This window comes from Saxophila tyrrhenica (assembly GCF_035928015.1).
Source record: "Saxophila tyrrhenica strain CCFEE 5935 chromosome Unknown scaffold_7, whole genome shotgun sequence".
In the NCBI taxonomy this organism is placed as follows: Eukaryota; Fungi; Ascomycota; class Dothideomycetes; order Mycosphaerellales; family Extremaceae; genus Saxophila; species Saxophila tyrrhenica.
In genome coordinates, this window is record NW_027041739.1 from 841,166 (window position 1) to 854,876 (window position 13,711).

The 13,711-nt window shown below is 54.8% G+C and overlaps 7 protein-coding genes across 7 annotated transcripts; 5 read left to right on the plus strand and 2 right to left on the minus strand.

Annotated features, from left to right (window-relative positions):
- Positions 1-415: 415 nt before the first annotated feature.
- RPL5 (60S ribosomal protein L5) lies at positions 416-1,464 on the plus strand (the record flags this gene model as incomplete). The annotated part of the gene is made up of 3 exons (XM_064802288.1): positions 416-466; positions 513-544; positions 597-1,464. 3 exons carry the CDS (start codon positions 416-418, stop codon positions 1,462-1,464), a joined length of 951 nt encoding a protein of 316 aa, XP_064659649.1.
- Positions 1,465-1,976: 512 nt separating this feature from the next.
- Positions 1,977-4,086, plus strand: LTR77_005040 (uncharacterized protein; the record flags this gene model as incomplete). Its single annotated transcript, XM_064802289.1, has 4 exons — positions 1,977-2,196; positions 2,352-3,362; positions 3,417-3,588; positions 3,642-4,086. 4 exons carry the CDS (start codon positions 1,977-1,979, stop codon positions 4,084-4,086), a joined length of 1,848 nt encoding a protein of 615 aa, XP_064659650.1.
- Positions 4,087-4,787: 701 nt separating this feature from the next.
- On the plus strand, positions 4,788-6,168 carry LTR77_005041 (uncharacterized protein; the record flags this gene model as incomplete). The annotated part of the gene is made up of 3 exons (XM_064802290.1): positions 4,788-5,613; positions 5,674-5,931; positions 5,990-6,168. 3 exons carry the CDS (start codon positions 4,788-4,790, stop codon positions 6,166-6,168), a joined length of 1,263 nt encoding a protein of 420 aa, XP_064659651.1.
- Positions 6,169-6,297: 129 nt separating this feature from the next.
- LTR77_005042 (uncharacterized protein) lies at positions 6,298-6,819 on the plus strand (the record flags this gene model as incomplete). Its single annotated transcript, XM_064802291.1, has 1 exon — positions 6,298-6,819. The coding sequence occupies one exon, from the start codon at positions 6,298-6,300 to the stop codon at positions 6,817-6,819; it is 522 nt and encodes a 173-aa protein (XP_064659652.1).
- Positions 6,820-7,654: 835 nt separating this feature from the next.
- LTR77_005043 (uncharacterized protein) lies at positions 7,655-9,654 on the plus strand (the record flags this gene model as incomplete). Its single annotated transcript, XM_064802292.1, has 6 exons — positions 7,655-7,777; positions 7,828-8,079; positions 8,142-8,449; positions 8,505-9,345; positions 9,423-9,519; positions 9,578-9,654. 6 exons carry the CDS (start codon positions 7,655-7,657, stop codon positions 9,652-9,654), a joined length of 1,698 nt encoding a protein of 565 aa, XP_064659653.1.
- Positions 9,655-10,001: 347 nt separating this feature from the next.
- LTR77_005044 (uncharacterized protein) lies at positions 10,002-11,279 on the minus strand (the record flags this gene model as incomplete). Its single annotated transcript, XM_064802293.1, has 1 exon — positions 10,002-11,279. The coding sequence occupies one exon, from the start codon at positions 11,277-11,279 to the stop codon at positions 10,002-10,004; it is 1,278 nt and encodes a 425-aa protein (XP_064659654.1).
- A 1,311-nt stretch (positions 11,280-12,590) lies between these two features.
- LTR77_005045 (uncharacterized protein) lies at positions 12,591-13,120 on the minus strand (the record flags this gene model as incomplete). The annotated part of the gene is made up of 2 exons (XM_064802294.1): positions 12,591-12,895; positions 12,955-13,120. The coding sequence occupies 2 exons, from the start codon at positions 13,118-13,120 to the stop codon at positions 12,591-12,593; spliced, it is 471 nt and encodes a 156-aa protein (XP_064659655.1).
- Positions 13,121-13,711: the final 591 nt, after the last annotated feature.

Genomic DNA, 13,711 nt, shown 5'->3' on the forward strand with positions numbered 1-13,711 from the left:
AATATGATCAATGGGGGGTTGTAGCTGTTCCACTTGCTCGTGTTCTTGCCATGCCCGTGGGCGGACATTGAGGAGCACGTTGAGATAGAAGTCCGTGAGAGAAGGTGAATCAGGGTTCCTAGGTTCAACATCATACCGTGATAGCATATACAGAAGATCTATCCTGTGTTATAGACGTTGAGATTCCAATATCGAAAGAGGTGAGGTGCGAAGATTGCGGCTGCTGATGTTGAAGTTGTCCACCACCGCGCTGCGAGTTGGACGAACTCCAGCTTGAGGACAACTCTTGGCGCGCCCACCAGCTTGAATTCTTCGAAGCACGAACTTCCTTCTTCCACCCCGACAACAACTTGACAACCAGACAATACCGTCAAGATGCCTTTCGTAAGTTTCGCCCTCCATTCGAAAGCCGTCAATGTCTCCGCCGCCGTCAGACCGGGATGAAGAGTCCTTGCAAGATGCTTCGGTATGGAATCTGAAGCGCAAATTGCTGACTCGTGGATTCTGTGCAGACCAAGTTGGTCAAGAACAGCGCATACTTCAGGTGAGTCTGTAGTGAACATCGATCGCAAGGCTCGCACACTAACATCGCCCAGCCGCTACCAGGTGAAGTACAAGCGCCGCCGAGAGGGTAAAACCGACTACTACGCCCGCCGCCGCCTCACGTCCCAGGCCAAGAACAAGTACAACGCACCAAAGTACCGCCTCGTCGTCCGATTCACCAAGCGCGACATCATCTGCCAGATCGTCACCTCTGAGATCACCGGCGACAAGGTCTTCTGCGCCGCCTACGGACACGAGCTCAAGCGTTATGGTGTCACCCACGGCATCACCAACTGGGCGGCCGCCTACTGCGTCGGGCTCCTGATCGCTCGCCGCGCCCTCACCAAGCTCAAGCTCGACGACACCTTTGAGGGTGTGGAGGAAGCCGATGGAGAGTACACCATGACCGAGGCGGCTGAAGTAGATGGCGAGACCCGTCGTCCGTTCAAGGTGTTCCTCGATGTCGGCCTCGTCAAGACCAGCACCGGTGCCCGTGTCTTCGGCGCCATGAAGGGTGCCTCCGACGGCGGTCTCTACGTCCCACACTCCGAGAAGCGCTTCCCCGGCTACGACATCGAGACGAAGGAGCTGGATGCCGAGACCCTGCGCAAGTACATCTTCGGCGGCCACGTTGCGGAGTACATGGAGACGCTTGCCGACGACGACGAGGAGCGCTACAAGAGTCAGTTCCAGGGCTACATCGACGACGAGATCGAGGCGGATGGGCTTGAGGAGCTCTACGCTGATGCGCACAAGCAAATCCGCGAGGACCCGTGGAAGAAGGATGAGGATGAGGGCGAGAAGAAGTCGAAGGAGTACTGGAAGGAGGAGAGCAAGAAGTACCGCAGCAAGAAGCTCACCAAGGAGGAGAGGGATGCTCGCATCCAGGAGAAGATCAAGTCGCTTGCCGATGAGGTTTAAGGTGCTTGACTCTGCTTGCGACTCTACTGGTGGTACCCTGCGTCGAGTTCGTCTGGCTGACAGCTCGTGATCAAAGGCGGCCTGTTGCCCGTATAGAGGTGACTAGCTGCATGAAATGAAAAGACGTTGCCAATTCTTGTTGCTTCACTCATGTCGTCGTCAGTAGAAAGAATACATGTAGCATCAATGGATGTATTTGTCCTGAGTGCGTCTGCGTCCAAGTAGAATTTTGAGGCACGCACGTGATGCTACTATTTAAGGTTTGGCTGTTGCGGGCCATCCCGCTTGTAAACACGACTTCCCAAGCACGTCCCGCCCGCAACACCACCACCACGAGCATTTATACGCGCACCACGCCATCGCGACGCGACATTCCGCTCACTACATTTCGGAGTCACGATAAATGCTGCCCATGTGCATGCGCGCGAAACATTGAACACGATCTGGCATCGGAGGACGCGCCTTCCTCGGCCAAACATCACGACATATCTGCGCGCTCTGGTTTTGACGACATGTCCATGATCGTCACGCGCTCACCTCTGGAACCGATCGGGATGAACGGCGCGGGAGTACAGCAGTCGAAGCGGAGAAGCGCGCGCTTGAGCGAAGAGGGGAGGGAGGACAATGAACCGCTTGTTAAGAAGAGCAAGGTTGGCGGCGCGCAGACGACGAGCGTGAGTACGAAGGAGACAGATGGTGGCGCGGCGGTTGGGACGAGGAAGAAGCGGAAAGGTGAGATATGCATTTCCTTGGGTGTTCTCGCTATGGACAGGTCGCGGTGTGTGGGAATGGCAGTGAGGGTGTCCTTGGTGACGGGACGATATGCTGGGACTGGGCAGGCTGAGGGAGGAATAATGGTCATGACCCTTGCTAACTGTTTCGCGTAGTATACGAGGAGAAAGAGGATGACTTCTCATTTTCGAGAAGCAAGAAGGCGAAGCCCAGCGCAAAGCCTGCTGTGCGAAATTCCACGTCTGACCAGACATCGCCCGCGAAAAAGCCGCCACCCCCGGAGCCAGCGTCAGCGCCAACGCCAGCGCCAGCTCACGCTACTGAACCAGAGCCAAAACCGACGCAGAAGAAACAGCGAAGAAGACTGCCAACCACTCCCGAACGCGAAAAGCCTACACGGCGCAGCAAGCGACTGTCGAGCGAGAATGAACAGGCCCAGCAGACCCAGCAGGCCTCACCTCACAAACCAGCGCATGCAAAGTCCCACGCACGACAGGAACGATCGCCGAGTCCGTTCAATGCGCGACCGGTTACCATTGAGAAGAAACGGAAGAAGGGCACAGATGGCGTTGAGGAGGAGAAGATTATGCGCATACAATTGCCTTTCGCCGACACGCCGGTCATCAAGCGGAACAAGGAGATGCGCAAGAGCAGTGCGGAGGGACACCGGCGGAGCAGCTCTGGTATGAGAGGGAAGAGAGCAAGCAGCTTGATCGACGAAGGTCGAGGAAATGGTGAGTTGAGCACGATTTTGTCGGAGCCGTTGTCGCAGATGGATTCTTTGTTGCCGCGTTCACACACATTGCCCACCCGGTCTACCTTATCCAACGGCGCACAACCGATCGTTGAGGCGACTGTACGAACATCCGGTCCAACGACGCCTCCAACAAGCGACGACATTCGTTCCCGATCTCCTTACAGTGTCAGATTCCAGAATGCGCTCCAGAACATGTTCGCTAACGAACCGATCTTTTATGATTCAGCTTTACCGCATTCCGAAGTGGCCTCTGCAGAGTTCTTCAAGCATATATCTGCAGAGCTTACCGAACCTCGACGAATGCGATGTCTCCTTGGATGGTGTGGCACAAGAGCACTACTGCCGAAGCCGGAAGCGCCGAAGGACAGTACACCAGCGTCGAGTGCTGAGTTTCAGGCGCAGCAAGCGGGTATGTTGAGCAAGAGGCGAATTACTCTGACATCATATACTGACTTATCTCTAGCTCGAGTCATCCAAGAAGAACTGGCCTCAGATCTGGTTACCAAAGGTATACTTAGCGACTGGTTCTCGAGAGACGACGATGTGCCTCCAGTCGCGCCTCTGCAAAAACGACCGAATCCGCGAAACATAGCCAATGCTGCGAAGGCAGAGGAACTCGAACGTGAGCTCGAAAGGTATGTGCACAGTCTACCGCTTTGCAGAACCACAGGGCTGACTGTAGGTGTAGACTTAAGAAGGGACGAGCCTCATGGGATGAACTCCTCGCCTCAGCCGCAACAACAGCCCCCTCTCCCTCAAAAAGCGATAAGCCAGAAGATGGCCATTTATCACCTCTCAACCCCGACCTCCTCGATACTCCACAACGCGCCATCCTCGAACAGCTCCAAGCGCCCACAGCAGAGCAGCCTTCACCCAAAGACCCGACTACCATACAACACCGCTTGCAGCAAATCTCGCAGAATCTGGAGTTCACCGTTGATCAATTTGCCCATGGAGTGCATGCACTTAGCACGACGAAGGCGACTGCAGATCGCTTGGCCGAGCGGTCGCTAGATGAGGCGGCGAGTGTGCTTCAGGAGCGGGAGCAAGAGCAGAGGGCCAAGGGGCAGGGAGTGGGTGCTTTGGATGCGTTGAGAGGATTGGCTAGGGTATTGAATCGGCCGCAGAGATGAGCTGGAGGCTCGACGGCGTGGTTTTGAAAGTCTTTAAACAACCACAGCGGCTTTGACGGCGAAGGACGTCCAACAGTCTACAGCGGACGAGAGAGCAAGCTGTATCAGGCCTGATCCGCGGACGAGCGGGCTTGGGATAGGTGACGATGGGGATGATTGAGATGTACCTACAGGAAGAACGAACGATACCATTGAATGCTTCTGCTTTGACATCGTTGCTACTGGCTTCGGCGGCTGTAGACTTGAGTCGGCATCATCACCTGCATGTTAACCCTGCGATCGCCTCATCCAACGCTCGCACGCCATCGCTCGTGATTACTGTGGTTAGATCAAATGCTCTCGGTGTCATATCGTGTTCGAGTTTTATATATTACGAGGCATTGAAGCCGATTGTAGGACATTGCTATCAAATACATCGTGTACCGGTACAACTGCACTGTCGACGCAACAAGCTTGTTCTTAAACTTATCTGGTTGTACCTTACGTCAATCGGGTACCGTACCGAGCAACTCGAGCTCGACCTCGTCGTTCGGTCAGCATTGTCTTTCCTCGCCTTCGACTAGCACTGAGTACCGGACGACCCGGTAGAGAGTGTGCCAGTGCAAGACTAAGGGGAGGCAAAGAGGCAGGATATATACCCCTCCATCCCCGCCGCCAGATCGACTCCACACCGCCGCCGCGCCGGCTGGCCACGCTTGCCAATGGCTCCACTCTTGGGATCATCACACTCTCCCTTGGAAGACTCGAACAACACTTCACTGTCCTCTTCCGCCATTGAGGAAGAGTCAGATGCGTCTCTCACAACGCCACGACCTGGACCGAGCGATCCAAAGCAGAGAGGAAGTGAGGACTTGAGTCGACCTGCTGTTGGCACGACATCGGCGGATAGTGGATTTGATACGAGCATCTTTCGTTCACCAGGAGGGCGGCAATCTTCGACCGGGTTTTCGTCGTCACCAAAAACGAAGCAGGGACAAGGCTCGCGGCCGGGATCAGCGTTTTCGCCGACTCAGACGTTTGGGAGGGCACCTTCGCAGAAGAGTGTGAGCTTCTCGTCAGGCACTTCAGCGCCGAAGCCAGAGAGGAGAGGGAGCTACGGGCTCATGGCGAGAATGGCTGCGAGCGATGAGCGGAACGAGGGGAGGGTGTTCGCAGACGCTGATGGGATGGGGGAGAGCAGTAGTGCGGATGAGAGCACGGCCATCATGAGGAGGAAGAGTCGGCAGGGAACGTATGGGACTGCTGTCGCTGAAGCTGAGCAGAATGGCGAAGGGGCTACGGATGAAGGGACGAGAGGAGATATTGGACCGGCGGAGGAGCAGCATGCGCCCAGTGAAGGAATGAAGAAGAGGAAAAGCAGCCTTGGAAGAGGGAGGAAGGTTGGTCAGGGACAGCGACAACCTTTGCCAGACGTCGATGGGGAGACGAGCGAAGAGTCCGAGAGTTGGTGGAAGGTATTCGTTGACAAGTACGGGAGTGTGGAGTTGGAGAACAAGGGCAGTATTGCCCGCGATCATCTTGCCTTGGGTACCTACTTCCACGCCTTCACCTGTTCGCTGTTCCTACATGCTAATCGACGTTCTACAGAGCGCACCTTCCTCGCCTGGCTCCGCACCTCCCTCTCCTTCGCCTCCATTGGCATCGCCGTCACCCAACTCTTCCGTCTCAACACCTCACTCGCCGACTCAGACAAACCGCAGACTTCGTCCGCTTCATCACTATCGTCGTCGACCGGCTCGTCTGGTACATTACTAGATCAGTTTCAGAAACGCGACATTTCACTCGCTGACAATCATCGTTTACGCCACGTTGGAAAGCCGCTGGGGGCGACATTTTTGGCTATCTGTACGCTTCCCTCTGCTATCCTCGAAGCGTTTGTGTAACTTGACTAATATCTTTGCAGCTATCCTCATCCTTCTTCTCGGCTTCCATCGCTACTTTGAGTCCCAGCACTACGTTATCCGCGGCAAATTTCCGGCTTCGCGAGGCACGATTATCGTGGTGTCGTTCGTCGCTACGGCGTTGATCATCTCGAGCTTGGTGGTGGTGCTTGTGGTTGCACCCAGTGCTTTTGAGAAGTAGGCCGATTGCGTGGCCTCGTCTGTGGCAACCTCCAGCCCGCGAAGCCTCTGCGCGTCTGCACGTCGATCCGTTCAGCACTTGCTGGCTCGACGGGACGAGACCGGATGCTGCGCCGGAGACTCACGACAGATGTTTCCAACGCAGACAGACGAAACTCTGCGAGACATTTACAATACCGCAGGGCCGTCGATGGAGCACGTCTTCTCCGAGACTCTAGGGGACCCGAGTTACGATACTCTTGGAGAAGAAGATGAGGGCGCCGCTCTTGAGGAATATGACGACGCTTCTTCTCTTGAGGAAGATGACGACGCTGCCCTTGAGGAATATGACGACGCTTCTCTTGAGGAAGATGACGACGCTGCTCTTGAGGAATTTGACGAGGCTGCTTTTGAGGAAGCCTACCGCGCCGATGTAGAAGCAGGTCGCGCTTTAGAGCCTGGGGAGCCCCAAGAGCCTCAAGAAATGCTGGTACCGACTGTGGATCTTACATTTCGCCCCTGGACCTTTCCCCGCGTGAGCCTTCAGCCCGTCGCGAGCCTTCAGCCAGTCGTGACTCTGGAACTGGAAAGACATCCCTACGGCTACGACAGTGTTCTGTATACCGCTCTCGACGAGGACTCCGTCGAAGTGGACGTCTTTGCCTTTCAATAGGATGTACGAACGACGGGCACGGGTGGTTTTGATGGGATGGTGCAGACAAGTCGATACGAAAGCATTACGGCGAGCGTCGTGTTTTGCCTGGCTGTGGGGATTGATCTTGATCAACTCGACATGATTGTGTGGGCTGAGATCGAGCGTGCGAGGAGGAGGTGCTTGATATTTCAGCGGCTCGCGGACGAGTATTGGGAGTCGTGGTGTGAGGTTAGGGGGAGGAGGATGGTGATGAGGGAGTGGGACGATCCGGTCGACTGTGATTCTGATTGAGGGAATGATTTTGGCGGAGTGGACTCATTCGGCACAACCAGACGGAAAGGCGGAGATATCGTTGGGCAGCGGACATGATCAGCTGTCGTTGAACAGATGCACTATTGCTGTTTCCAGCATTAGGCGGGTGGCAGTCCACACTGTATGATCGTTCTATCTTTGTGCCCCAATACCACACTGCTTCAGGCTCTCCCTTCGCGATCTGCTAGCCACATTTCCGTGCTTTATTCTTAGTTGGCTGAGGCAAGTTTTCGCGTAAGCGTTTGGCAATGTCACAAGTAGACCTTCCTCCGTTGATCCAGTCCAACATTCGTCGGTAGTCGTCAACACTGTCCAGGATGCCGGTAGCGGGCACTAAACGTATGGGAATCATTTGGGAGCGCCCATGGATGACCTGCGGGCGATCAAAGGAGTTGGAAAGCGATGGGCCGGCAGTACAGTGCCACCACAGCTTTTCCGAGCCGAAGACGATACCGCTATCGTACGGCTTTTGATTGATGTTTCATCTTCTACGACTGGTGACTACGGTCATTTGGCTTCTTTTTGAGAGGGTGTGAGTGCAATGGCCGGCGAGAGCAATCATGAGAATGTGGATGTCTTCAGACGAGGCTCTGTGAGCACCCTCAGCGAGTGCGAGCCTCTGCTTCCAGATGGACACGCACCGGCATTGTACAAGACGATAAGTGTCGGTATTAGAGCTAATCTTTAAGTTGAGATCCTACTGACACTCTTCAGCACGTCAATGAAATCACCAAACAAGCAAATGGCCTAACGGATGACGACGAGGGCGCCCATGTGAAAGAAGTCAAGCCCAGGGCTGCTGGCGTCTACACGACTCTTTCGGTGCTATTGCTCGGCGTGTTCGTCTCGCAGACCGATCAGAGTTTCGTGCTGGCGACGTATGGTGCGGTCTCGTCAGAATTTGATGATCTCGAGTCGGGAAGTTGGCTCATATCTGCCTACATCCTGGCACAATGCGTGGCTCAGGTAAGTCTGCGAACAATACAGACTTCAAGCACGCATTGTCTTAATGCTGATCTCCTTGCTAGCCTCTCTACGGCAGGATGGCCGACATCTACGGTCGCAAAGCTTGTCTGCAAGCCTCGTACATTCTCTTTGCCATTGGGACTACTGTAAGCGGTCTGGGCCAGAATATGGGTCAGGTCATTGCAGGTAGAGCTATCCAAGGGGCTGGAGGCGCTGGTATGGTCTCCATGGTGAGCATTGTGGTTACTGATCTGGTGCCTCTGCAAGAGGTTGCCACACTCTGGGGCTACGTGAATATCCTTCAGACCACTGGAAGGAGCTGCGGTGGGTTGATTGGTGGGCTTCTAACTCAGACTCTGGGTTGGCGATGGTATGTCCTTCCTCGAGCATCGTTCAAGATCTCGAAATACTGATCGAGCATACAGGGCCTTCCTAGTCCAGGTACCTCCCGTAGTCATCGCAATCATCTTGGTTCAATGGCGACTCCAGCTACCCACGAACCCTTCAGAGACCGAGAGCAGCAAGTGGGAGAAGCTCAAGCGTGTCGACTTCATCGGGGCGTTCTTCCTCTGCTATACGATCTTCGCGGCCTGCTTCACCCTAGACGTTGGAGGTCGGAGACTGCCATGGGACAGCCCCGTCTTGATCGGCATGCTCATATCCGGAATCGCATCCGCCATCCTCTTCGTCGCCTCAGCAAAGCATGTCAAAGAACCGATCTTCCCACTCAGGCTACTGACACACTATGACACGGCGATGAATTATCTTGTAGTTCTACTACAATGCATGGTGCAATTTGCGCTGATGATGTCTGTCCCGGTTTACTTCCAAGCCACCAGACACGCAACTACAGCGGCTGCCGGAGCATACCTCATTCCTGCCTTCGTCGGAAATACCCTCGGCGGCCTGCTCGCTGGAGTCTGGATCCGGAAGACAGGTCGTTACAAGTATGCCACTGTGCTGGCGCCTATCCTTGCTGGAGGCTGCATGTTGCTATGCTTGCTGCGTTGGAATGGCACCACTGGTGTCTGGGAATCACTGTACATCTTCCCAGGCGGCTTCGCCACTGGTATGGTGACCAGCTCTGCATTTGTTGGCATGGCAGCTGGGATTGACGAAAGCGATATTGCGGTGGCCGGCTCGGGGATGTACTTGTTCATCAGTATTGGCGCTGTTGCGGGGGCGAGTGCTGGAGGAGCCGTGTACCAGCTAGACCTCCGTTCTGGTCTCGAACAGGCTCTGCAGTGTGTGAACGGAGGAGACAAGGTAAGAGTGGGAGCTTCGGATGCGCTCGAATCATCGATTGCCTTGCTGACACTCCCCGCGTTCTACAGATTCTACAGGGGCTGTTGGATGATATAGGGTACTTGTGGACGCTGAGTGATGGTCTACGGCAGCGAGTGATGCCATCATATGTGATGAGTTTCCATAGGGTCATGTGTGAGTCTTCTAGTGTCTTGGACGGAAAGGAGGTGTAGTAGCTGACGTCTCTTCGCAGGGCTCAACCTCGCATGCTGTGCACTCTCATTAATCATCGCCGCAGTCTCGAGACAAAACAAGATTAGAAAGAAGTAGCAGATTGTTCGTAGACCATTACCTCTATACAAGAACGTTCGCCTATTAAGGGGACGGGCGGACAGTTTGGTGTCCGCCCCTCTGTGTGGTTGATCGTATTAACGAGGTTGCGTGAAGTGAGGTTCTCGAAGTGACTCCAGAAGAAGACGTGAGGTCGAAGCAAGCACCGCAGACGCAAATAAGAAAACCAGTCATCTGTCCAAGTATTGACAATCATGTCAAGCAAGTCTATAGACTCGATATATTTCCCTTCGCTGATCGATACATACACATATAGACTTTTTCGATGTCGACAACAGATATAGCCTCGCTGCTCTTCACCTCCTCACACGACGGTCTCAACCAAGCTACTTCCTTGTCGCCAACACAACAGCCACCGTCCACTCCACTGTAACGATAAACCCATCCTGTCCCGTTTTATGCACGATCTCCTGGATCTCCTGAAAGTGCTTCTCAAACTTCGACACCTGGCCCGGACCAAACATCGCAGCCGTCAAACTACGGAAGAACTCTGGTCCAACCTCCTGTCGCCAGCCCTTAGCCTGGTCGGCGTCGTTCTCGGAGCTGAAGTCGTGTCTGCGCTCCCCATTGACGCGGACTTTGTTGTCGCTTGCGTCGGCTGTGACGCCGGGAACGAGGCCGTTGAAGGCTTCGCTGCCTTTGCCGGCGGTGTTGATGGTGAGGCGGCGGGTTTTAGACTGGTCGAAGATGTCGTCGGGGAGGGGGACGAAGTCCAAGCCCTGGCTGAAGTTCTTCTTGCCGCGGGCGTCGCCGCAGACCACGTCCCACGGCTGTGAGCCCCAAGCTGCGTGCAGGCGCTGAACGGCCTCGTTGGCTCCCGGGTTGCCGACCACGCGGCAAATAGGACTGTAGCTGACGAGGGCAAGTGTGCCATTGGAGGTGAGCGTCTGTGCTGCACTCCTTACCATCACCTCAGGGTTGGTGAAGTGGGCGCCCTCCATCATAACCACCATGTCGACTGTCTTGTCCGCGACCGACTCATGGCCTTGCTCAACCTTGCTGTTCGAGAAGGTGAACCGTCCCCTGCTCTTTTTGTTCTCACTCACCCATTTACTGAGTGCTTGCCGAGAGGTTGCGAGACCAACATCGCTTGGGTCGGAGACGTGGACATGGCGGAAGTAGCGAGCAAGCACCGGCGAGTACACGCCAGACCCGGAACCAGCGTCGTGAGCTAGCTGCCAGGATTTGCCATGCTTGTGGTGGTAGTCGAAAATCAGCTTCTCGAGAGAAGGAGGGTATCGTGGTCCGGTTCGCTTGAACGACTCCCATGAGGAGCTGGACGAGGTTATGGAAGAATCGCCGTTAGCAATCCCATTGATGCCGCCATTGCGGACAGCATCCCAGTTGATGCTGTGAAGGGGGGAGGTAAGAGCAGTCGCAGAGAGCGGATCCGAGCTGAAATCCTGTGGTTGACTCTTTTCCAATGCTGGATCTGTGTGAATCTGGAGTTTGCCGTTCATGGTCGCCTCGAGTGCAGCCATGTTCTTCTCGGCGTTCTCGCTGTCTGTCGGACTGACGACCTTGCTGCTGTCGGGCATGGCGTCTTTGCTCTTGTTTCCGTTGGGGATACCCAAGGAAGACAGGACTGGTTTCTCGACAGCCATTGTATAGGGCCTGCTGAGGTGCGAGCGGCTGTGATCAGACAGGAGGTTTTTGGGGGCCGAGAGTTGGTGAAGGATTCAAGAGTTGGTGTTTACCGCAACCGTAGCACCGGAGGAGAAACACCAGGCGCCGCAGTCGTCCGCTCAGCTCTTCCGTAGGGCGGGGGACGATCCACTCGATGTAGTTGGGAGGGCTAACGGCGAGCTCTGGTGGTGTACCAAGGCACACACAGGGCAGAAAGCGGTTAAGCCAGATTTTGCGTGCTGACCAGCTGAAGCACCCTGGAAAGTTGTGTTGTTGAAGATTGGTTCGAATGGGGAAATTGTAGCTTAAAGTCTAGACAGCTCTCGATCCGTTCCTGGCTACTGCTGGCGGGCACCTCTTCTTACATATATCGGGGCCGATAAAGGGTTGATGCAAGACTCAGGGTGGAAGATACGAGCATGAAAGGCTTCGCGTCGCCAGTGACCTCATTTCGTCTGGTTTTTGACCCTGCCAACTTCAAGGGCACTCTCCGCGATACCAGGAGATGCCCCGAGCTTGAAACAGGTGATGCTGGGGCTGATGAAACAGACCAACCGACGAGCCGGGCGTCCCTGCCCTGTCGATCTTTTCACACGTGGGTCCAGATTTGGAAGGGTGGAAGGCCTTATGGCTGCAGAAGGCAACACGTCGCCAATCGCAAGACCCTCGTGTGGACGGGCGTCGGTCAGAAGAAGACCGACTGCAACAACACCTTTCGTCTATGGCGCAAGATATGGTTGGGCAAGTCGCCGACCACCGACTGCATGGACGAAAAAGACGACGCGACCACGCTGACGGAGATCTGGCCGACTTGAATCATTCACAGCCGCACGACTTCGTGCATGATCTCGCAATGCCAACATCAACATGTCTAGAGTTGTCAAACCACATGATGGAATATGATCATGCTCATGATCACCCCTCCGTCACTATCATGAGCATTAAAATGCAACCAATGTGATGGGTATATCTTCTTTCTGCCCAGATCTCTATTCTGAAAAGTGTACACTGCTATGCAGCTGACCCATGAACAGTGCTGCATAGCTTCGCTCAGAAGCCGACAAGAGACTCAAGCTTGCTTTTCGACTGATGTACCAGAGCTTTTTCACTGCGACCTCACGATCAGGTTCTAATTCCCTGCGATGCACCCTCAAATGCAAACACCTGCTCAATGCACCTTTAGAACGACCAGATACCAGGCTCGACGTGGGAGGTGTTGCCGGGCACGAGACTAATTATTGCCACGGTCAGGACAGTTCGATCGCTAAATTATGACCGGAAGGATCGACTCACCCATTCTCCTTGAACACAGCCTTCACGCGCTCAGCGATGAACGACGTCGGAGGCACAACAGTGCCGTTTGATCGTCCGGCAGGTGGGTAGACCCAGGGCACAACTTGCAGCGAGCAGACGTTGTACATCTCATCGATCTCCGACTGCGCGAATCCACCACCGATGAAGATGGCTTTGGGGACCTTGGGGTTGGGGTTGTTGAAGTTTGAGCCGAGCATCGTCACGGGGATGGTATATTCGCCTTTCAGGAGAGGAATGAACTCGGACTTGCCCACTGGCGCGCTGTTGATGACGTGCACAACTAATCAATATTAGTTGTTCTGCAAGTGGATGATGGTGCTGCAAGGCCGTTGAGCATACCATCATAGTCGGGCTTCATGAGCTCGATAAACTCCTCGCTGATGGACGCTTCCTTGCCGCCAATGGCAATAGGCACCGGAGGCAGCGCCCTCTCGTACGGGGCAGCGTTCACGGCGTTGAGTGCTATCACACCAGCGGCGAGGACGCAGGTTCGGAGGCAGACCATGATTGCGGTGTTGTAGTCGTATGGGAGAAGTGCAAGTGAGAAATCTGGCCAGGAACAACAACCAGCGCCCAGGACAACATTCTTATATGCATGGCGGGCTATCCGTTACCAAGGACAATAGGTTTCGGAGTGAATTCCTGTGAGGATTGTCGACGGGGAGCCGTCAACGACAAGAGCCTCAGCGTCATAGACACGGCCCATATCTAGCCCCGTTTGCTGCAGGTCCATCGTCAAACCTACAGCAGATCAGGCCTGGGGTTGCCAAGGGGATACCAGACGTGTCGTTTTTCGTATCATAAATCATCCTCCGGTCTCCTGGGAGATTGGACAGTAGTCTCATCTTGTGGTGTTGTGCAACATGGAAGCCAGTTTCAAGGCGTGTAGGAGTCGTCGCACAACTTACAAGCGACGACAGGCTTTTGTTCCTGCATAATTTTATCTCCGTAGTCGATCAATGCGTCCCACGGTAGTGGCTGGCGCGATCTATAGATGGACTTACCGAAGTAGCCTGCTGGGCATCGATAGCGCTGCCGTAGACCGGTGGCACGATCTGCAGAAGCAAGATATGCCCTGCTGATCTTTGAGATTGGT